At 53.0% G+C, this 21,448-nt stretch overlaps 1 protein-coding gene across 2 annotated transcripts in view; it reads left to right on the forward strand.

Moving 5' to 3' along the window:
- The window catches only part of UNC5B (unc-5 netrin receptor B), a 91,106-nt gene that overhangs the window by 55,635 nt on the left and 14,023 nt on the right, over nt 1-21,448 (forward strand). For both annotated transcript variants that reach the window (XM_027962422.3, XM_027962423.3), the window contains exons 2-5: nt 11,899-12,123; nt 18,935-19,078; nt 19,536-19,639; nt 20,907-21,087. In XM_027962422.3, coding sequence (XP_027818223.1) covers nt 11,899-12,123; nt 18,935-19,078; nt 19,536-19,639; nt 20,907-21,087 — 654 coding nt within the window. The remainder of the gene's footprint in view (nt 1-11,898; nt 12,124-18,934; nt 19,079-19,535; nt 19,640-20,906; nt 21,088-21,448) is intronic.

Below are 21,448 nucleotides of genomic sequence, written 5' to 3' on the forward strand. Positions count from 1 at the left end.
GCTCAGTGCCAGCCTTGTGGAAGAGGCAGAGCAGAGTGTGGTGGAAGGCTGGAGATGGGGAGCCACCTTCCTCCCTTGTCCCTGGGGCCCATTAGGAGCCCAAGCGGATTCCAGGTTCAGAAAAGCACAAGAAGCGCCCACAGAGCCTCTCCCACCCCCACCCCCACCCCCACCCCCAGCTGCTGGGTGCTCTCAAACTTCTCTCTCTCTGTCCCTGTCACTGTGACTCCGTCTCTACCTCTCTCTTCACCTCGCCCGGCTTGTCCGACACCCCATCTCACAGACTGACGAAGGCCAGAACCCAGGCAACCCTCTTTGTCTCTCCTGGTTGCAATTCTCTTTATGCCAGTGTGATGCCGAGGTGCCAGTCGTGCCACAGCCACTGACGGGCCTTTTGCACTGGGACAATCCATAGCTCCCCTCTGGCCTCAGGCCCCTCTGTGGAAGTGAAGGGCTTGGATTCCAAGCCCTTGGAAGTTCTAAGGGCCCCACAGCCCAGGGGTCTGAGCCACCTCCTAGTACCGCCTGGGTGCCCACAGCCAGCCCTGGGGTGGGGTCTGGCCAGGCGTGGTGATGGTGCTGACGGCAGCGGGCGACAGTTCCACAGTTTTTCCACTTTGCAACGTTTTGGCAGCTAGAGCAAGACGCTGGGAAGGCAGGGGAACTTTGTGCCTTGGAGCACTCCAAGAACAGTCCCGACTCTGAGCTTTCCAGGGCAGCATGGGGACACTTTGCCTGGAAGGACAACGTGGACATAACCCATCAGGCAGCCCCAGGGCCAGAGGCTATACGCCTGGGTGTTTTGACTTTTCTGGGACATGGGTACAGGATACTGGCGTCCTTCTTCCCAGCGCCCAAGCATGCAAAGAGCTCCTGACGTCCACTGTCCAGTGGCTGTCTGCACCAGCTCTGCATCCTGTGGCTTCTCCAGCTACCTGGAATGCCGCACAGGGGCAGTCAGCCCAGCTGGCAAGCACCCCGTGTGATGTATGTGACTGGGAGAGGGAGAGAGGGATGCCTCGTGCACTTTGCTTGTTTAAAAGGTTTAAAAGTCTTTAGTTAACAGCCTTGAAAGAAAGTGTAGGATACAGACTGTGTATGGTGAGACCCTGCAGGTCACAGAACATGGGCACATCTAAGAAAACATGTTAAGACCAATGTCCAGTGTTAATTCTGCTCAGCTGGAGCTGGGAATGGGTGATTTTTATCTTCATCATCATTTTTTCCCAAATTGTAGTCAGAAAAGGCCAAGAAAAGTACTTTCATCAGGAAAAAAAAAAAGAGTATTTATAAAATAGAGTCCTACTCCCTCAGGAATCTAGAGCCCAGTTTCTTTGACGAGTTCTGCTGCTCAGATGCTGTGTGATCTAAGACTAGCACATGCCCTCCTGGTTTCTGTCCTGGAGAACAGTAATTAGATGGTCTCTGAGGTTCTATCAGTTGGTGGCATCCTACAGGATGGAGTTTCCAGAGGGACTGGCTCCCAGGCCCCAGGTTAGCCCCGCCTGTGTCCACCACCTCTGGCTGCTCCCTCCCACCCCCACCTGCTACCGTAGGTATCTCCGGAGAGGCTGGGCAGTGTAGCTGGCCAGCTTGTATCCTCAGCGAACCCAGCTAAACAAGCAAACAGGATTTCCAGGCTCTCAAGAAGCTTGCCTTTCAGAGAGTAGACCTGTCCAGACAGACATCAAACAATCAAATAGACAGAGAAGGTAATTCCAGAGAGAGATGAATACTGTCAAGAAAAACAAACAGGACAGTGTGGAGATAGCATCAGGGAGGGGAGAGAATGAATTTGCATTGGGTGATCAGGGAAGGCCTCACTGGGGAGGTGGCACTTGAGCTGAGATGTCAGTGACAGGAGTTAGCCCCAGGAATATTGGGAGACAGGAGGGGAGGGGTACTTTTCAGAAGGAGCGAGCAGCGAAGGTCCTGCCATGACATTAACCAGGCATGTTTGATGGCAGGAAGCACCCTTGGGTGGCCTGGAACCTTTGAAGTCTGGGGGTTTGGTAGAGGTTCAGACTTCATTCCAGGTGCAAACGGAAGCCATTGGAGGGTGTGAGCAGCGGAGTGATCTGTTTGCATTTTGTAAGATTGCCCCAGCTGTTGTGAGGAGAGTGGATTTGAGGGAGCAAGAGGGGAAAAGGGGGAACACAGTGCGGCAGGGTCTGGGCTGGAAGATGTGGGCTTGGAGACTGTAGGAGGTTGGTCATACAGTTTGAAGCAAATCTTTTTCTTTTTTTAAAAAAACGAACTTTATTTTGTGTTGGGATATAGCCAATTAACAATGTTGTGGTGGTTTCAAGCGAACAGTGAAGGGACTTAGCCGTACATATACATGTATCCATTCTCCCCTAACCCCCTTCCTATCCAGGCTGCCGCGTAACATTGAGCAGAACTCCCTGCGCTATGCATTAGGTCCATGTTGGTTGCCTATTTAAAATATAGCAGTGTGCACATATCCATCCCGGAGAAGGAGGGGACTCCCTATGTGGGACCCAAGCTAGTGGGTGTTTGATGGAACCTGGTATGCAGCTCAAACTCACAGCATCTAACTCTGGATGGGGGAGAGATGACCAAATAAGATAGCAGGTTCCTCACAGGCCAAAGTCACTGTCATTGCCTTAAAGTAGATGTCAGCAGCCCTAAGAAAGGAGCCATGGTCCCAGCCTGGCTGGGGCTCTCTGGGTGTCCAGGGGAGGTGGTTGAGGCTTGTGACCCTGGGTGAGGCATGGGTAGTTCTGCTGGTGTGAGCATGTGTGTCTGAGTGTGACATCCTGGGGGCTGGCACCAGGCTATCAGCGGGCCCTTCCCAGGCTAGGCTAAATGTCTGGTTGGGGCACCCCATACAAGTCCAAAACTTGTCAGGCCCAGACAGGAAAGGGGACCAAGTGCTGGAGTTAGGAAGTTGAGGCCCTCTTCCCTTCCAGCAAGCTCGTGGACTCAGCTGCTGCCCAAGGGTCCCTCAGGCGGTATTGTCAGCCAGAGTACACCTGTGATTTAATGGGAAGAACTTTTGTATCTTGGTAGCTGAGAGCCTGAGCTTGCCTTTTCACTTCTCAGTGATGAGAAGTGATGAGCCTCAGTTTCCTCTGTGAAATGGAATGCCTGCTTCACAGGATTATTATATTGATGGTGTTTATTATCCCATTGTGTACTGGATAAGTGGTTATTATCTGGAGGGTGATGGATGAGAGAGCTTTGCGTTCCTTGTCTAAGAGAGGAAGTGGAAGCAGAATGCCCCCTGCTCAGGGCCCAGACCTCTAGGCGCAGTGACTAGACTTGGAAGTGAAAGTGAAGTTGCTCAGTCGTGCCCGACTCTGTGACCCCATGGACAGTAGCCTGCACCAAGCTGCTCCGTCCATGGGATTTTCAAGGCAAGAGTACTGGAGTGGGTTGCCATTTCCTTCTCCAGGGAATCTTCCCAACCCTGGGATCGAACCCAGGTCTCTCGCATTGTAGACAGACAATTTACCATCTGAGCCACCAGGGAAGTCCAGGACTTGGAAGGGGAACTGAAAATTAGCCCCAGAGGGACCAAGGCTCAGGCTGGGGGAACCCAGGAGCCAGAGGAAGGGTCTGAGGGAGGGGGGGATTCTGGGCCCATGGGTGTGGATTACAGCTTCCCAGGCACCACTGAGAGTCTAGGGCAGACCAGCGGGGCCCGGGAGCTGACGTGTCCTCTCTCTGTTTTGGAAGCTGTGTGGCCCTTGGCTTCATGCCAGGAGTCTGTGCCTGCCCTGGGGCTTGTCCCCAGCCTCCCTGAGATCCTTTACTTGCCCCAAGTCCTTCCAGGGGAAAGATTTCTCAGGATCAGCCAGACACCCCTTTTGGATGCAGGCTCCTGCCCCAGATGGCCATCTTGGTGAGGCTATTTCCTGTAGCCAGCAGAGGAAATGATGTCATGGGCACAGGCAGGTCTGCAGAGAGTATGGGAAAAGGACTGTGCAAGCGGCCTCCTTTGTTAGGAAGAACTTGGCGCCCCCCAAGCCCACCAGCCCCCATCCGTCATCAGTAACAGCCATTGTAGCCACCTCTGAGGGGAGCCCCGGCCTGAACCCCACAGCCGCCAGAGGCCAGGGCCAGATGGAAGAAGGGCTTTGTGTCCAGGGAGGGGTCCTTGCATATGGGGTTTGTGTGTTTTAAAACATAATAATAAGCGAGCTCCTCTCCCCCCACAACTCTCCCCATACCCCACTGAGCACATCCACCTCGCACTGAATGGGAGAGATTTTCCATGCAGTGGGAGGTCAAGTCTGGCGAGAATTAGCCGGTGTCCAGGGGCTAGAGAAAGACTGTGATTGCTGATGATAAATGTGCCCAGCATGGAGTGTTTCTTTCTCCTTCACCTCCCGCCTGCCCCCTATTCTCCCTTCCCAGTCCTGCCCCCCATTGTGGGCACCATCCTGCACCAGCCAGCCCTGCTCAGCTACAGATGCCTGTCCCCTGCAGTTGAGCCTGAGGGACCCAGGCCAGACCTTGTCATCCATATGGGCACAGAAACCAGGGGACGGAGGCATCAAGGCCCCCTATACTAAATCACTGCCGCCTCTGAGGTCTCAGTGCTATTGGGCAGTGATGGACCTGGCTAAGATGGACATAGTGAGTTTCCATCCCAGGCATGGGACATACAGAACCCGAACTCTGACCCATAGCCATGCCATGCTGTGCTGTCTCCCTCAGCCCTGAATCAGAAATGGGGCTCTGGTCCAGCTTGGCTGTTAATTTGCTGCGTGATGTGGCATTGGTCACTTCCCCTCTCTGAGCTGGTAGAACAGGTTTCAGGACTCCCCGTACAGGGCTCAGCTGGAGAATCCTTCCTGCCTGGCACTTTTCCATGTGGCTGGCATGAGCTCTTCCCAGTTAATACGGCACATTTGCATCTGTATGCTCAGCTGACCTTCCCCACCACACCTCAAAACTGACAGGGCAGCACTTGTTGGTCCTTTTCTCATCAGTGGAGAAACAGGCCTTCCCAAGGTCTCGGCAGCAGAGTGAGTGTTTGAACTGGTCTGCTGGCTGTCAGGCCAACCCATTCCAATGTGTGCCTGTCCAAGCTGGACCCCATGCTCAGGGTCACCATAAGGGAATCGCAACCCCTCTGGTCTCCCCTAGCAACTGGTGGCAGTCTCCCCTCCAGGGATGTCTGAGCACTGGTTTTAGTCCCTTACCCCCTCCTCCCAGTTGTAGCTCTGGTAAATATGGTTTCTTTGTTATTGTTCAGTCACTAAGTCACGTCCGACACTTTGCGACCCCATGGACTCCAGCACGCCAGGCTTCTCTGTCCTTCACTATCTCCTGGAGTTTGCACAAACTCATGTCCATTGAGTTGGTGATGCTATCCAACCATCTCATCCTCTGTCACCTTCTTCTCCTCCTGCCCTCGATCTTTTCCGGCATCAGGGTCTTTAATTTACCTTTGTCCTAAAGTACCTTCCTTCATCTTTAAGGCCCCCGGACTTTGTTTATTCTAATAGCTTAGATTCTGGTACCTCTTAAATAAGCCCAGCACCTTGACTTCCACCCCATCAGACCTCCCACTTGCCAGGTGTGTCTCCACACTGGGCACTGCCCAGGCCCAGCCCTGGGAAGGAGCATGCAGCCTGGCATGGATCCTGCCGGTAGGCAGAGACCAAGCTCAGACTCCCTGTGTCCTGCAAGCTCCACGCCCCTCCTGAACATCATGGGGACCCCAAGAACAGTATGATGTGCTCCCTGCGTTCTAGAAGCAGCCATCCAACTCTACCAAGGAAGCTTCGAGCTGCCCAAAGCAAGCAGGCGCCACCAGACCTGCATCCTCGTCACCTCCTCTCCCTACGTTTTAAGCGGATTGTGAGCAAAAAGGAACTTGCCCACGAGGAAGCCGGGTTGGTAACAAGGGCATGCAGAATGGTGCCTCGTGAATGTTGGTGAGAAAGACAAGAAGGCTAGGGCAAGTAGGCAGAGGCTAGGACGCCATCTTGGGGAAGAGGAAGTGCACTGTTTTGCGTGACCTCAGAGGCTGAAATTATAGCGATGGCTGGAACCTCCGACAGCAAATTTCAGGTGACAGTAAGGAAGACTTTTCTGTTAGATCTGTCTAAAGGAGAACCTGGCTGAGAAAGGCGTGGTGAGGTCTCCGTCCCTGGAGGTATGTGAGTCAAGGTTGGATACAGAATTGATGGGGGCGGGGTGGGTGTTGTGCAAGACAGCCCTTGGAGTAACCTCTATCCCTGTGAATCTGTGCATCCAAGTGAGATTAACTGACAGGAGATCCCATACAGGCAGGAACAGGTAAATGAGAAGTGAGGGTTTGAATGGAACCCACCACCAACAAACAGTTCCTCCTCCTCCCTCCCCGGCCTCCCCACAACATTGTGCCTTAGGGCCCCAGTAGGTGCTGGGTCTTTGAGCCAGAATAACAACAGCAAGAAAGTTGACCCCACTTTAAGCAAATTTGCTTCATGAGAAAAACTTTACCCAACAGGGCCATGTCCTCCATTAACAGATTCCCCAGCAGGCCATCTTCAAATATCAAAATGTGGGAACCAGAGTGCCACTCAGGAAGTTGACTCAACCAACTTCCTGATTTTACAGACGGGGTTCCTGAGGCCTGAGAGGAAAGCCGCATGGCAGTGCCAGTCCCCAGCTAGGCTGCAAACGCAGGGCTCCTGACTTCAGTGGTTTTTCTTTTCCTGTGTTTGACTGTCTTTGGTCACATCTGTGTAAGGATGCTTCCTCTTTCATACCTTCGTTTTGGATTCAGTTCAGTTTAGTCGATCAGTTGTGTCCAACTGTTTGCGACCCCATGAATCGCAGCACGCCAGGCCTCCCTGTCCATCACCAACTCCCGGAGTTCACTCAGACTCACGTCCATCGAGTCAGTGATCTCATCCTCTGTCGTCCCCTTCCCCTCCTGCCCCCAATCCCTCCCAGCATCAGAGTCTTTTTCCAATGAGTCAACTCTTCACATGAGGTGGCCAAAGTACTGGAGTTTCAGCTTTAGCATCATTCTCTCCAAAGAAATCCCAGAGTTGATTTCCTTCAGAAGGGACTGGTTGGATCTCCTTGCAGTCCAAGGGACTCTCAAGAGTCTTCTTCAACACCACAGTTCAAAAGCATCAATTCTTCGGTGCTCAGCCTTCTTCACAGTCCAACTCTCACATCCATACATGACCACTGGAAAAACCATAGCCCTGACTAGACGGACCTTAGTTGGCAAATTAGCTGGGCCATTTGTGGATGCAGCTGTAAAGGCAGGTTGCATTTTTGCAACTATAGGTTCAAATGCATTCTGCTACTGGAAAACTACACTTTATGTGAGTCATTTTCCCACCAGGAGGAAATCCAGATCTGGCCTGGCAGTAGCAAAGCCTCCTCCTCAGGGACCTTCTCTTAAAGGTATTTTATTCTCCCCTGTGAAGATGGGGCAGTGCGGAGAGCGGTAGAGAAGCCAGGGAGATGGTGACCAAGGGCTACAACTCTGAGCCTGCAGAAGTGGCTTCCTCCCACTGACCAGGTGACTCAGGCAAGTCCCTTGATGCCCCGTGTCTTCATCTGTAACATGGGAAGATAATGCTCACCTAGGAGAACTGTTTGCAACATCCCCCAAACAGTGGACACAAATGCCAGTTCCCAGTGTAGAAGTCAGATCCAGGCATCCAGCTGCCTGAATGTGCTTCCCAACTCTGCTATATAGTTTTACAGCCCTGTGCCGGTTACTTATAAACTCTCTTGGTCTCAGTTTCCTCATCTGTAGTATGGGGATAATTATAGTACCTATCTGATAGAGATGTTGTTACCAGAGGGATGTGGTTCTCAAACTGTGTGCTTAGGCACCTTAGGGTGGTATAGCAAACTCACAGGGGTACTGTGGGCTATTTTGAATCTTCAAAGAAACACAGCGATACTGGACAGCTGCCAGATACTGCAACGACTACTAGCTCAAGATGGCTTACAGTTTTAGCATCACATCACACTTCTTTCCTTTACATGGCACCATGCCTTTGCAAAGCTGGGAATTTTGGCATTTGGGAGTACCCCAAGGCAAATTATGAGGTAGCAGTGTCTGCTATGATTCTAAGATTTGAGGTATTGTGCCATGTCCAACAGGCACACATACATCCTCATTATAAGTCAGTGTGGCCATTTAGAAATGGAATACTAATATTATTTTTTCTTTTAATTTATGAGTATTGTTTATTCTAATAGGCTTCCCAGGTGGCACTAGTGGTAAAGAATCTGCCTGCCAATGCTACTGAGTTATTAGGAGATCACACCCTCACACAGGCACATAAGCTGGTTGGATTTAACTACTTAATAAACAGAACCATTAGGAATTTCTTTTGGCTTTGGGGTAAAATTACTGGGTAAAAATGACCAAAACACTGAAGACCAAAAAAGTTTGGGAAGTTTGGTCTAGGATTGTTGAGGGGCTCAGTGAGTTCATTGAAAATACCTTCTAAAAGCCTCTGGTAGAGGAAGCACCCAGGAGCTCCAAGGCTTTATTCTTCTTTCCCCTCTTAAGCTGGAGACGGCAGGCTCAGGTAGCCCTCCCAAGGATCCCTGAGGAGCCTTCCTCAGCCACTAAGGGCCAGCAAGCCCTTAGAGGGGGTGATGTGTCCACCGGTCAGGACTGGGGCCCAACTCAACCGCTACCCGGGGCTGGCAGCACCGCCCCCCAACACACACACCCCTTTCATTTGTGTTCACTGAGCACCTGCTGTGTGCCAGCCAGCGCCTAGTCTGCTGATGGGGCCCTGGGGATAGGAACCTCAGGTCGCCCTTGGTTCTTCTTCTTTGTCTTCTGGGACGCCTGGAGCTAGGGACCTTGACGAGTGGGCAGCTGCGTCAAGAGCCACTGGCACTGCCCTGAATGACGGGGAGGCCGTGACGAGAAAACCCAGGCATCCTCCAGCCGAGACTAGAGCAGAGTCTTTGAGCCAGGGTTGAGAGGAGGGGTGGGGTAGGCAGGGCGGGGGCCCCGGGGCCACCAGACTCAGGCCTGCTGCCCTAATAGATCTCTCACGTTTACTTTCCTCAGTCGAGTCTGCACCTGCTTTACAAATGAGCTGCATTAGGGTTACAAGACAAAGTCATAAACGCACCCCGCAGTGCCACGTAAAGCCAGGGCTCTGTCACCTGGCAGCTGGGGGCTGCATGGTTAGGAGGCAGGGCAAGTCTGTAACTGCACCCATGAGCTGCCCTTGTGGCCACCATCCCCAGAGGGAGGCCCATTCCCCCCGTTTCACAGATGACGCTCCTGAGGCCAGTAAGGACTGGTTGCGACCAAGGGGTGTCTGGGTCTGAAGCCTGAGCCCAACACTCCTCGGTCCCAAGACTGATGCAGGATGCTGTGGCAGGAGGTGGGTGTGGAGTCCTCTTGGCTCCACCCTGCTCTCCCTAAAACTGCCTGGCCTGGCGGGAGGGCCACAGTGAGCAGCTCTCAGGCCACAGTGTCCAGTTCCCTGGGCACTGTGTCATCTCGCCATCAACTGCCCACACTCCTAGACCCTAGACTGCCAGTTTACCTGCAGAGAAGGTGTCTCCCTGTCTGGCAGAGGAAAGCAAGTGTGGGGGAGTCCTGGCCTCGCCTTCGGAATCCGCAGCTTAGATGCCCACTAACCAGGTGACCGTGCATTAGTTTGGATGGACTTCAACTTCCCCAACTTTGAAACAAGAAAAACAAGTCCTGGCCTTGCTAGCCCTTTGGTGTACATGTGTGCATGCCCAGTTGCATCCGACTCTGTGCAACCTTATGGACTGTCACCCACAAGGCTCCTCTGTCCGTGGCTTTCTCCAGGCGAGAATACTGGAGTGGGTTGCCATGCCCTCCTCCAGGGGATCTTCCTGACCCGGACATCAAACTTGTGTCTCCTGCATTGTAGGTGGATTCTTTACCGCTGAGCCACTGGAGAAGCCCAGTCTTTTTGTGAGAGAGTCCCATAATTGTAGACACCTGGCCAGTGTCAGGGTCTATTAGGATTCTCAGGTACGGGGACACTCACAGTGTTATGAAGCTACTCCAGGGATAGGCAGTGTGGAGTCCTCTTTGGGACAGGCAGCATCCCAAACACTGAAATCTGATTTCCTGGGTTCAGACCTTGGCTCTGCCTCTCGCTAGCTGTGTGACCTTGGGCAGGTTGCTTAACTGCTCTGAACCTCAGCTTCCCCCATCAATAAACTGGGGACCAATATATCATACCTTACAAAGTTGTTGCAAGAATTCGGTAAGTTAACTGTGTAACTAAAAACATAGCAGCTAATTCCAGGGAAGCATTCGTTGCTATTTTGATGCAGCAATTTGTACCTATGGTGCTAGACCTCTTCTCCTAGGCACTCATGCTCATTTATCTCACCTGATCCTCAAAAGAGCCCAGAGAGAGGAAGTGTGTTCATTTGTCCGTTCACTTGAGAGACAGAGAAATAAGGTCGGAGTAATGAGACAGAGTACGGGCTCTCCTTGGGTCCCGTACATGCCAGATGGAGCTGGATTCCTCCTCCTCCTTGCTGACTTCGCCTTCACTCCCCCACCGTGCACACACACCCCACCCAGGCCCCAGAGCTGAGAGCCAGTGACAACCTGTGCGTTTTCTCAGAGCCCACATCTTAGCAGGAGCTCATGGTCCCCCAGGAGATGACATGGCTTAGACATGGCGGGCACATGTTGTTCATTCTGCTCTTGAAGAGCTAGGTGTCCCTTTGGCAGCTCTACCCACAAGGGGACTCCCTAGAGTGTGTCCCACCCTTGGCCTCCTGGGACCCCAGCTGCACTTGAGGGACGCAGCGCTGGGACAGGGACAGGCGTGCAGAAGGCTGGCAAGGGGCTGGGCAGACACGCACCCTTGCAGCTTAATTTGCTGTTTCCTCGGGAGCAGTTAGCAGAGGAGGACAAGCCCCCCACCGCTTGTCCCCAGCCAACTGATTGTTTGGCGCTTGGCACTGGAAAGTCAATTTTCCTAAGTGGATTGTAAACTAGTCACCTGGCCCAGCCTGGTTTTCCTCCCTCCCTATGCTGGTGGTGGCCAGGCCCCTCTCCCTTCCTGTTTGTCTCACCTCCCGAGGTGCTGTTCTTTCCAGGGACGCGGGCAGGGCCAGGGTTTCCATTTGGCCCCTTTGGGGGAGGAGATGGCTGCCGGCACAGCCTCAGTGACTTCCCAGCCTCCCTGTGTCCTCATCCATAGGCCAAGGGTGTGGATTTGGCTGAAGCGGGTGGATCAGAGCCACAGACCAGAGGAGGGGAGGGGGTGGGGGGGAGGCTGCAAGGAACGTGGTCTGCCCCTCCACGTTGCTGCCTGCCTTGGACTTCCGGGAAGAGGAGGCACTCTGGGAACAAGCACTGGGGAGCCCAGCCTGGCGCTGCCACCTCACCTCACCCCTCCCCTCACCCCTGCGGGACTTGGCTCATCTTCCCATGTCCATCAGCCTGCCTGGCTGGGGCTGCAAAGGGCAGCTGTGGCCTCGGGGCAGAGCTGGCTGGGTTTGCGCTCCAGCCTCACGCCCGTTTCCAGCTTTTCACATGCTGTGGCATCACCATGGGAAACTGGAGGAAGACCCTGGAAGGCCAGTGCAGGGGATCCTGGAGAGGACCGGAGAGGGGTGTCCTTGCCCTGATGGATTGCCTCACCTCCCTGGGCTCCCCTGCCTCCTCCATCTGTAAAGAAATAGACTCACATAGCATCATAGAGCTGGGACTGGCTCCAAAATACACAATCCTAAAAGCAGGGCACAGTGGGGAAACTGAGGCCCCAGAAGTGCCAGACCTTGCCTAGGTCACAGCAGGCATCCTGGCAGGCCTCCTCCAGCTACCCACCCCTCTGTCTCCCCCCAGCTCCTCTCTCTGTCCCAGCCCCCAGGGGATGGAAGGGACCTGGGACCTCCCACCTGTAGCCTCACAGAGCCCTCCACTCTCCGCAGGCACTGACTCGGGCAGGGAAGAGCTCCCCGACTCCTTCCCATCGGCGCCAGCAGAGACGCTGCCCCACTTCCTGCAGGAGCCGCAGGACGCCTACATCGTGAAGAACAAGCCCGTGGAGCTGGGCTGCCGCGCCTTCCCTGCCACACAGATCTACTTTAAGTGCAACGGCGAGTGGGTCAGCCAGAGTGGCCACGTCACCCAAGAGGGCCTGGACGAGGCCACCGGTGAGCCTGCGCCACCCTCCCCCACCCCCCGCCGGCACCCCCCGGCCACTCCGAGCCCGGAGGGCTCTGGGCCTGGCTCCACACTGGCTCCGTGTGAGCCCTCACACAGCCACAGTCCCCCCAGGGCCTCGGGTTCCCCTCGGGTTCACCCTGGATCAGTGTCTGACTTTGGGTGACCAGCTGAAACAGCACCACATCGCTTGCTGAGTGCTTGCTCCCTGCTCCAGTTCCCTTCCAGCCTCTGCTTGCATCAGAGAGCAGGTCCAGTCCGGCACTAGGGTTTTCCCCCCTCTCCCCAGCACCTGCTCTGCTCCCTGTTGAGAGAGAGGAGCTGGTCCTGTCTCACAGCCCTGCCCCCAGCCCCAACCAGAATTCTCGACCAGGTCCTCTGGGTTTGTGAGAAGTGATACTGCTTTCTGTTCACGATACTGATGCAACACTTCATTCATAGAAATTAATTGGTTTAGGTTTTTTTTTAAAGAAAGCAAACCAGCTTAGGCGCAGAGAGGCCCGGCAAGTGCAGTGGTGCAGGTGTTCTTGGATAAGGGTAGCAGGAAGTGAAAGAGGAGGAGAAGAGAGTATTAAGAAGGAGATCAAGCCCTGAGCCTTTGGAGTGGGAGCACTGACCCCAAGACCCTAGACTGCCAGAGAACTCACCCTGCTGCTGCTGCCGCTGCTGCTAAGTTGCTTCAGTCGTGTCTGACTCTGTGCGACCCCATAGACGGCAACCCACCAGGCTCCCCCATCCCAGGGATTCTCCAGGCAAGAACACTGGAGTGGGTTGCCATGTCCTTCTCCAATGCATGAAAGTGAAAAGTGAAAGGGAAGTCGTTCAGTTGTGTCCGATCCTTAGCGACCCCATGGATTGCAGCCCACCAGGACCCTCCATCCATGGGATTTTCCAGGCAAGAGTCCTGGAGTGGGGTGCCATCACCTTCTCCGGAACTAACCCTAGGGAGTATCCAATAGTGAGAACTCACACAAAGGAAACCACTTGAATACAAGACCAGGCATCACCCAACCACCCGGAGCACCCTGTGCAGGAGGCCAGGATGCTAAACCACAAACAAAACAAAAATGCAAAGCCAACCATCAGCAGACAGGATCACCACCTCACTCAGCCTAGCCCATCAGAGGGAAACAAACAAAAACTCAGCACAAATCTCACCCTAAGCTTACACAAACCACTGGACCAACCTTAGGAGGGCAGAAACCAAAAGGAAGAAAGAATTCAACCTTGAAGCCCGGGAAAAGGAGACCTCAAATACAATAACTTAAAAAGAATGATGAAAAGGCAGAGAAATACTACATAAATAAAGGAACAAACTAGAAACACACACGTCCAAATAAATGAAGGGGAAACAGGCAAAACTACAGTCATCAAGACAGTACGTCGCAAAAACAGAAGTATAGACCAATGGAACAAGATAGAAAGCCCAGAAATGAACCCACGCACCTATGGGTACCTTATTTTCGACAAAGGAGGGAGGAATATACAATGGGGCAAAGACAGCCTCGTCAATAAATGGTGCTGAAAAACGGGACAGCTACATGTAAAAGAACAAAATTAGAACCCTTCCTAACACCATACACAAAGGTAAACTCAAAATGGATTAAAGACCTAAATGGAAGACCAGGAACTATAAAACTCTTAGAGGGAAACATAGGCAGAACACTCGATGACATAAAGCAAGAGCCTCTATGACCCACCTCCTAGAGGAACGGAAATAAAAACAAAAGTAAACAAGCGGGACCTGATTAAACTTAAAAGCTTTTGCACAGCAAAGGAAACTACAAGCAAGGTGAAAAGACAGCCCTCAGAATGGGAGAAAATAATAGCAAATGAAACAGCTGACAAAGGGTTAATTTCCAAAATATACAAGCAGCTTGTACAACTCAGTGAGGAAATGGACAAAACTACAGTCATCAAGACAGTATGGTCCTGGCAAAAACAGAAATACAGACAGATGGAACAAGATAGAAAGCCCAGAAATGAACCCATGCACCTGTGGGTACCTTATTTTCGACAAAGGAGGCAAGAATATACAATGGGGCAATTGTATATTGCCCCATTCAAAACAACCCAATCAAAAAGTGGGGAAAAGACCTAAACAGACGTTTCTCCAAAGAAGACTTACAGATGGCTAACAAACACATGAAAAGATGCTCAACATCCCTCATTATTAGAGAAACGCAAATCAAAACTACAATCAGATATCACCTCACATTGGTCAGAGTGGCCATCATCAAAAAGTCTACAAACAATAAATGCTGGAGAGGGTGTGGAGAAAAGGGAACGCTCTTGCACTGTTGGTGGGAATGTAGATTGATACAGTCATTATGGAAGACGGTATGGAGATTCCTTAAAAAACTAGGAATAAAACCACCATATGACCCAGCAATCCCACTCCTAGGCATGTACCTGAGGAAACCAAAATTGAAAAAAACACATGTATCCCATTGTTCATTGCAGCACTATTTACAATAGCCAGAACATGGGAACAACCTAGATGTCCGTCGACAGATGAATGGATAAAGAAGTTGTGGTATATATACACAGTGGAATATTACTCAGTCATACAAAGGAACACATTTGAGTCAGTTCTGATGAGGTGGATGAACCTAGAACCTATTATATAGAGTGAAGTGAGTCAGAAAGAGAAAGATAAATATCGTATTCTAATGCATATAAATGGAATCTAGAAACATGGTACTGAAGAATTTATTTACAGGGCAGCAGTGGAGAAACAGACATAGAGAACAGACTCATGGAATTGGAAAGAGGGGAGGAGAGGGTGAGATGTATGGAAAGAGTAACATGGAAATTTACATTACCATATGTAAAACAGATGGCCACGGGAATTTGCTGTATGGCTCAGCAAACTCAAACAGGGGCTGTGTATCAACCTAGAGGGGTGGGATGGGACGGGAGATGGGAGGGAGCTTCAAAAGAGAGGAGATATACGTATACCTATGGCTGATTCATGTGAGGTTCAACAGAAAAGAACAAAATTCTGTAAAGCAATTATCCTTCAATAAACAAATTTTTTAAAAACCCAGCTTAATAATACTACGTAAATAACCATAGAGGTGGTGCTAGGATGTCACCCGAGTCCTGCAGGAAAGGAGGGCTACAGAAGCGTGGGAAACGAGGAGGAAGAGTGAGGTGTGTGCGGCTCCCTGGGCAACCCCCCACTCCGGGCAGGAGGCAGAGCCCCAGGCTCCTCTCATCTCATGAGCCCAGCCCCTGTTTACAGTACAGGACCCTTGGGGGTGGAAAGCCTTTCCCAGACTCAGGCCAGCAAGGCGGGCCGTCCACTCTGGTTGCCTGTGGGTGGCCAGCTTTATGCAATGCCAGCCAACCCCAGCCTCCAGGTGGTTCCTTCACCCCAGAGCCTGCCTTGTCTTTGATTTCATTTTTAACCTCTCTTCCCTGATCTTTTCTTTCTCCTCCTTATTCATCCCTTCCCTCCTTCCTGCTGTCTCTCTGCCTCTCCCTTCTCATCCCTGTCTCCTTTTTGTGTCTGCCTTTTCTCCTTTTTTCTTTTAACTAACTTTTAGTGGAGTATAGTTGCTTTATAATGCCGTGTTAGTTTCTGCTGTATAGCAAAGTGGATAGTTACATGTATACATATATCCCCTCTTTTTTGGATTTCCTTCCCATTTAGGTCACCACAGAACATTGAGTAGAGTTCCCTGAGCTATACTGTAGATTCTTTATTGTATACATTGTCTTTTTTCTTTATGTCTCTCTTTCTTTGTGTGTCTCTCTTTTTCATTCTAGTGTCTCTCCCCTGACATACTCTCTTTCATTCTCTCTCCTTCTTCAACTTCTATTTTTCTATGAAAAGCTGACAGATTTCAGAACCATTCAGGTTTAAAATCATACCCCAGAAGGTACTTCATGCCACTCAACACTATATCCTAAAAATTGGTTAAAATGGTAAGTTGTAGGTTTATGTATATTTCACCAAAATTTTTTAAAGAATCTCAAGAATTTAAAAAGTTAGATTTGGAATCCCGTTCTCACCCAAAATCTTAAAAGAAGAATTTTTAAAAGGAAAAAATAACCTGTATCCCAGCTGCCTCCATGCTCTGGTTGTGTGACCCTGAGGAAGTCATTCAACCTCTCTATGCCTCGGTTCCTCTCCTTATAAACTGGGATATTAACAGAAGGCCCTAGTGAGGACGGAGCAAGGTGGTGCCTACACAGCATTGAGCACACTGCCAGGACTCGGCAGGTGCTTAATAAGTGCCCATTTCCTCCATCTTCCTTCTGGGTTTTTGTTTGCCTCTTTCCTCTGGAAACTTGTTGTTCCTTCTCTGTCCCCCTGACCCCCTCTGGCCCTGAAGGCCCCTCACAGACCCTGTGACTACTGGCAACAGGGTGGCTCTTAGTCCTCTGCTACCAGGCACACAAGCCCTGCCCATCCTAGAAATCAAGGCACCGTTGTCCCCATTAGCTACAAAGAATGGACAATGGTCCAGCAGGCCACACCCTTGGCAGCACTGCGGCTGGTTCCTCCTGCTCCCACCCCTGGCCCTCCCTGGCCCTCTCTGAAGCCCTGGAAACACAGAGGATGACAGAGGGGGCCAAGAGAGGCAGAGCAAGCCCACCCAGTAGCTCATGCCAGATCGAGGCAGGCAGCCCAACCCTGGGTGTCAGGTCAGGCACTGCCTGTCGTGCTGGGGGACACCTCATCTGGGGCCCAAGTCCAGAAGACTGAAGGCCCCTGGCCTCCTGTCTTCCTGCTGGTGACCACTGCCAAGGTGTCCAGCCCTACTGGGTGGTGGTTTGTCTGTCCAATTCTTGGGTGCTCCTGAAACCTTCTGGATGGATGGCCCCCTTGAGAGAGGCCATTCCTCCAGGCTCCCAGCCTGGTAAGTAAAGGGCGGGGCCCCACTCTCCTACCCCAGACCACGCAGCATCTCTTGGGAGCAAGCACTCTAGGCAGCAGCGGCTGCCTGTGGACCAGGCACCGCTTCCCCTGACCCCCCGGAAAACCTTCTGCAAGAAGCCTCTCCCCTCCTGGTGCTCCCTGCTAGCAAACTCCCAGCCCCCACCCCCAATTTAGATCCCCTGCCATCAGGAGGGGATTCCTTACTGCCTCAGCTCCCAGTATAAGGGCCCCCCTCCCTCAGGATGCAGGAGAGTTAAGGCAATGATTTCATTGGGAGAGGTCCAGAGAGGTGTCATTTATTACCAGGCAGAGCTCTAACTGGGGCAAGATGCCTAGTAGCTGATCTCAGCTTTGTTGGCAACTTGCTGTGGGACTTTGGGCCTGCCACCTACCATCTCTGCGTTTCAATTTCTCCCTAGAATTGAATGAGATCCATATGGGCTGCCAGAGTAGATGTGTGTCCAGCCTGGTCTGGGTGCTGTAATTGCCATGACTCATTTAGAATTTACCTTGAGTGTTTTACTCTGATGAGGGAACCAAGGTTCAGAGAGGCTAAGTATCCATAACTTAGCTAAGGTCACACAGATGGGGAGTGAGGGTGGGGCTAGGCTTCAAACCTGTCAAGAACCCATCCAGTCCTCCACCTAACCAGCATGCCATAGTTCCACAAGGTGTACACTCAACATTCCTGCCCTCGAGGGGCTTATCAGAACCCACGTGCAACCAGGAGAGGATGAACTGAGATACCTGATGTCAAGGAGGAGAGACAGGGCAGTCAGGGAGGGCTTCCTGGAGGAGGCAGTCTCAGTTCTTTCACAAGCTTTGGGAGGAGCTTCAGATGGACACCCTCATCCAGGAGGCTTCATCCCTTACTTGAACGTAGAGCATTTTGTCATTGAGGGAGCGATGGCAAAAGAGTAAATGATTCCTTTTGTGTGTGCTGATGGATCCAGTTATCCAGGGAACCCCTCGGGCCCCAACAAGGAGCCTTTGAGAGGTTGGAGGGTTCCCAGGAAAAGGGGCCTCCTCTTAGCTTCAGCCCTGCAGTCTCCTGAGCAGTGACCAGAGACCACACGCTTACCTCATATTGGTTGAGCTCGCTGACTGTCCCAGACCCTGGGCCATAGCAGTGAACAGGGCAAAGCCCCACCTCATTCTCCTGCAGGAGTTACAGTTAATACCTGAACATGGCAATACATAGTATAGTTTCAGACCATGGCAGCGCCATGAGGGAGTCGGGCTGGGTGGGGAATGGTAACTGCAGAGACCAGTGTCCAGTGCACCCATGGGAGTGCTGAGTGGTTCTCTGAGAGCTGGTGGGGGTGGGCCAGCATTGAGGGGCTTCCCTCCAAAGTGAGACCTAGCCCGAAGCAGATGCTCACTGGGAGTTCACTGGACACAGAAAGGACAGAGGAAGAGTCCCAGGCAAGGGACTAGATGAGCAAAGGCTCTGTGACTAGGGAGGCTGGGGGAGCATGAGGGCCTCAAAGACGCCCAATGAGGCTGCAGTGGATAGATCGTACAGGGCCTGGAGGCCGCATGGAGGGTCTCAGTCTTTACACTGGGATGGCAGGGACATAGCAGGGGAGCGGCATGCCACTTGGACCTTTCAGAGAGCACGCGCTGTCTGCAGGATGGCAAGTGGACTGATGAGGGCAGAGGGCTTGGGTTAGCCATTATTGAGTTTCCAGGTGAGCTGTGGTGGTGGCTTGGGCCAGGCTCGAAGCAGAAGAGACGAGAAAAAGGGAGACAGGAGGCAGTGGGAGAGGAGCCCCCAGGACTGGAGGGTGGGGAGTGAGATGCCATGGTCCCACAGCCTGTCTCCTGCCCTCAGACCTGCCCCCGCCCCCCGCGTCTCTCTCCTCCTCCCAGGCCTGCCCCCACCCACCACACCTCTCTCCTCCCCCAAGGCCTGCAGGTGCGAGAGGTGCAGATTGAGGTGTCGCGGCAGCAGGTAGAGGAGCTGTTCGGGCTGGAGGACTACTGGTGCCAGTGTGTAGCCTGGAGCTCTGCGGGCACCACCAAGAGTCGCCGGGCCTACGTCCGCATCGCATGTACGCTGCCCAGACGCCCCAACCCTGTTCCCTTGGGCCCTCTCCCCTTTCCCCGTGGATCCTGGAGGGAGAGTTCTACACACAGACATGAGGGCCCGGGGGCCACCAGCTCAGAGGAAGGCTCCAAGACCCAGAGCCTGTGCCACCTTTGGCCAGAATTTCTAATGACCCTTTTTTGCCTACTTATTTATATAACAAAGCCATCAGCTTCCCTAGTCATCATGTGCAGAGGATCCCAGAGTTAGGGCGGGAACTTGGTTCCCCTCAGTCTACCTGGTAAGGCCCCTATCTTGGAGAAGAGATTCCCCTGGTAAAGGCCGGGAGTCCTGGTGAAATTTCCTTGGTGTGTACTGCCACCTCGTGGCTAGAAGGGGGCACTTCAGGATCCAGCTCTGCCTGACTGGCCTCCCCCCTGCCCTGGCCTGACGGTGCCTTGGAACCCTTTCCCTTCTCCCAGACCTGCGCAAGAACTTTGATCAGGAGCCTCTGGGCAAGGAAGTGCCCCTGGACCATGAAGTTCTCCTGCAGTGCCGCCCACCAGAGGGTGTGCCTGTGGCTGAGGTGAGTGAGGGCGTGGGAAATACTGGGCATGGCAGAGGCCACCCAGGTGTGGTGTTTACCGCCAGCCACGGAAACTCAGCCTCCCAGAGCCCTCCCGTTTTACAGAGGAAAGAACTGCCATCTCTTTAGAACTCGGCACATCCCAGATCCCAGCTGGGCCCTCCATAGGCATAATCTAACCTCATGGATGGGGCAGAACTGGGGAAGGAACCCCCAGGACGCCTTGGGCTGACCCCCAGGCTTGGTCTCCTGCAAGGGAAGTGGCTGCACACACCATCTCCCAGAAGCCAAGAACCCAGCTTTATGGACACCAAAGAGTCTCACGACGCGCGTGTCTGAGTTCATTACACCTTCTGGTGACACGTGCATCCCTGGGTGATGCCCACCTGTCCCCTCACTGCCCTGCTTGTATTCCAGACCTGCTCCCTCTCTCCCACTGCCTGCACCGGTGGTCCTGGAGTCAGAGTAGGGCGTGGGGAAACAGCTTTGCTGCCGGGGACCTTAGTAGCACAGGGTTGGGGAAGATGGACCCCTGGGCTTCCAGCTCCGAATCAGACAGCAGAATCTTGGCTCTAATCACTCCCCCCAGCCCAGGCCACCATCTGGAAATGAACTCAGACTCCCTTCATGACAGGTACCGTCGTGGGGCTCCCACATGTGCCCAGCACCTGGCACAGTGGTCCTCATAGCAACCCACGTCATCCCATCTTACGGCTGGGAGCACAGCACTGGGACGGGCGAAGCGGTCAACCAGGGTCACCCAGCTAGTGAGTGGTGGAGCTGGGATTTGCGCACCCAGAGCTGCTAAAATGGGGACCCTGGTTCTAATCACCTGCCAGGCCTCTTACTGCGACTAAGGGAGTCGGTTTACAGAGTTAATGATGAAGACACGCATTTATTTAGTACTTACTGTGAGCCAGGCATGTGCTCCACACTTCTATATATGGGTTCATTTCATCCTCACAGTAGCCCTTTGGATAGTGCTACTGAATATCAACTTATAGCTGATGAAACAGGCTGAGCGGAAGTCCCTTCCCAAGGCTGCCAGCTGGTGGGTGGTCTTCTTAACCACTGTGTTCTGCAGTGTCCCGCACAGTGCCTGGCCTGTAGAGGCCCTGCTTCCTGGGTCACCACCAAGGTTGGACAGGGATAGAACTGCTGGCCTATTTAGTTCAGCCTTCCCCACCTACCCCCTGCAGAGAGGGCCCACTCTCCGGGGTGCAGGGATCAGGCACTGGCCCTCACACCCCCAACCTCTCCCTTGCAGGTGGAATGGCTCAAGAATGAGGACGTCATCGACCCCACCCAGGACACCAACTTCCTGCTCACCATCGACCACAACCTCATTATCCGCCAGGCCCGCCTGTCGGACACGGCCAACTACACCTGCGTGGCCAAGAACATCGTGGCAAAGCGCCGCAGCACCACGGCCACCGTCATTGTCTACGGTGTGGCCCAGAGTGGGCGCTGGGGAGAGGGCGCGTGGTGGAGGTGGGCGGGAACCGGGGGCTGTATAGCCCACCTGACCCTGTTCTACCCAAAAGCCAGCAGGACCCTGGTGAACAGGTGGGGAGGAGGAGGCCCCAGAGAGGAGAGGTAGCTTCTCCAAGCTCACACAGCAAATTTATCGGTGAGGCCAGGCACTCCTGAGCCCCCAGCCAGGGTCACTCGCCCCTTCTCAAGCCCTTTGCTTATCCCTGAAGAAGACCCAGTTCTCTGGGAGTCAGGGCTGAGGCAGGGCCCACTTGGGGTCCCTATCCCCAAGCACAGAGTTCGGGACTGCTGCTTGGGCCCCTCAGTAATTCCTTG

Source organism: Ovis aries, chromosome 25 (genome assembly GCF_016772045.2).
Source record: "Ovis aries strain OAR_USU_Benz2616 breed Rambouillet chromosome 25, ARS-UI_Ramb_v3.0, whole genome shotgun sequence".
NCBI classification, from domain to species: Eukaryota; Metazoa; Chordata; class Mammalia; order Artiodactyla; family Bovidae; genus Ovis; species Ovis aries.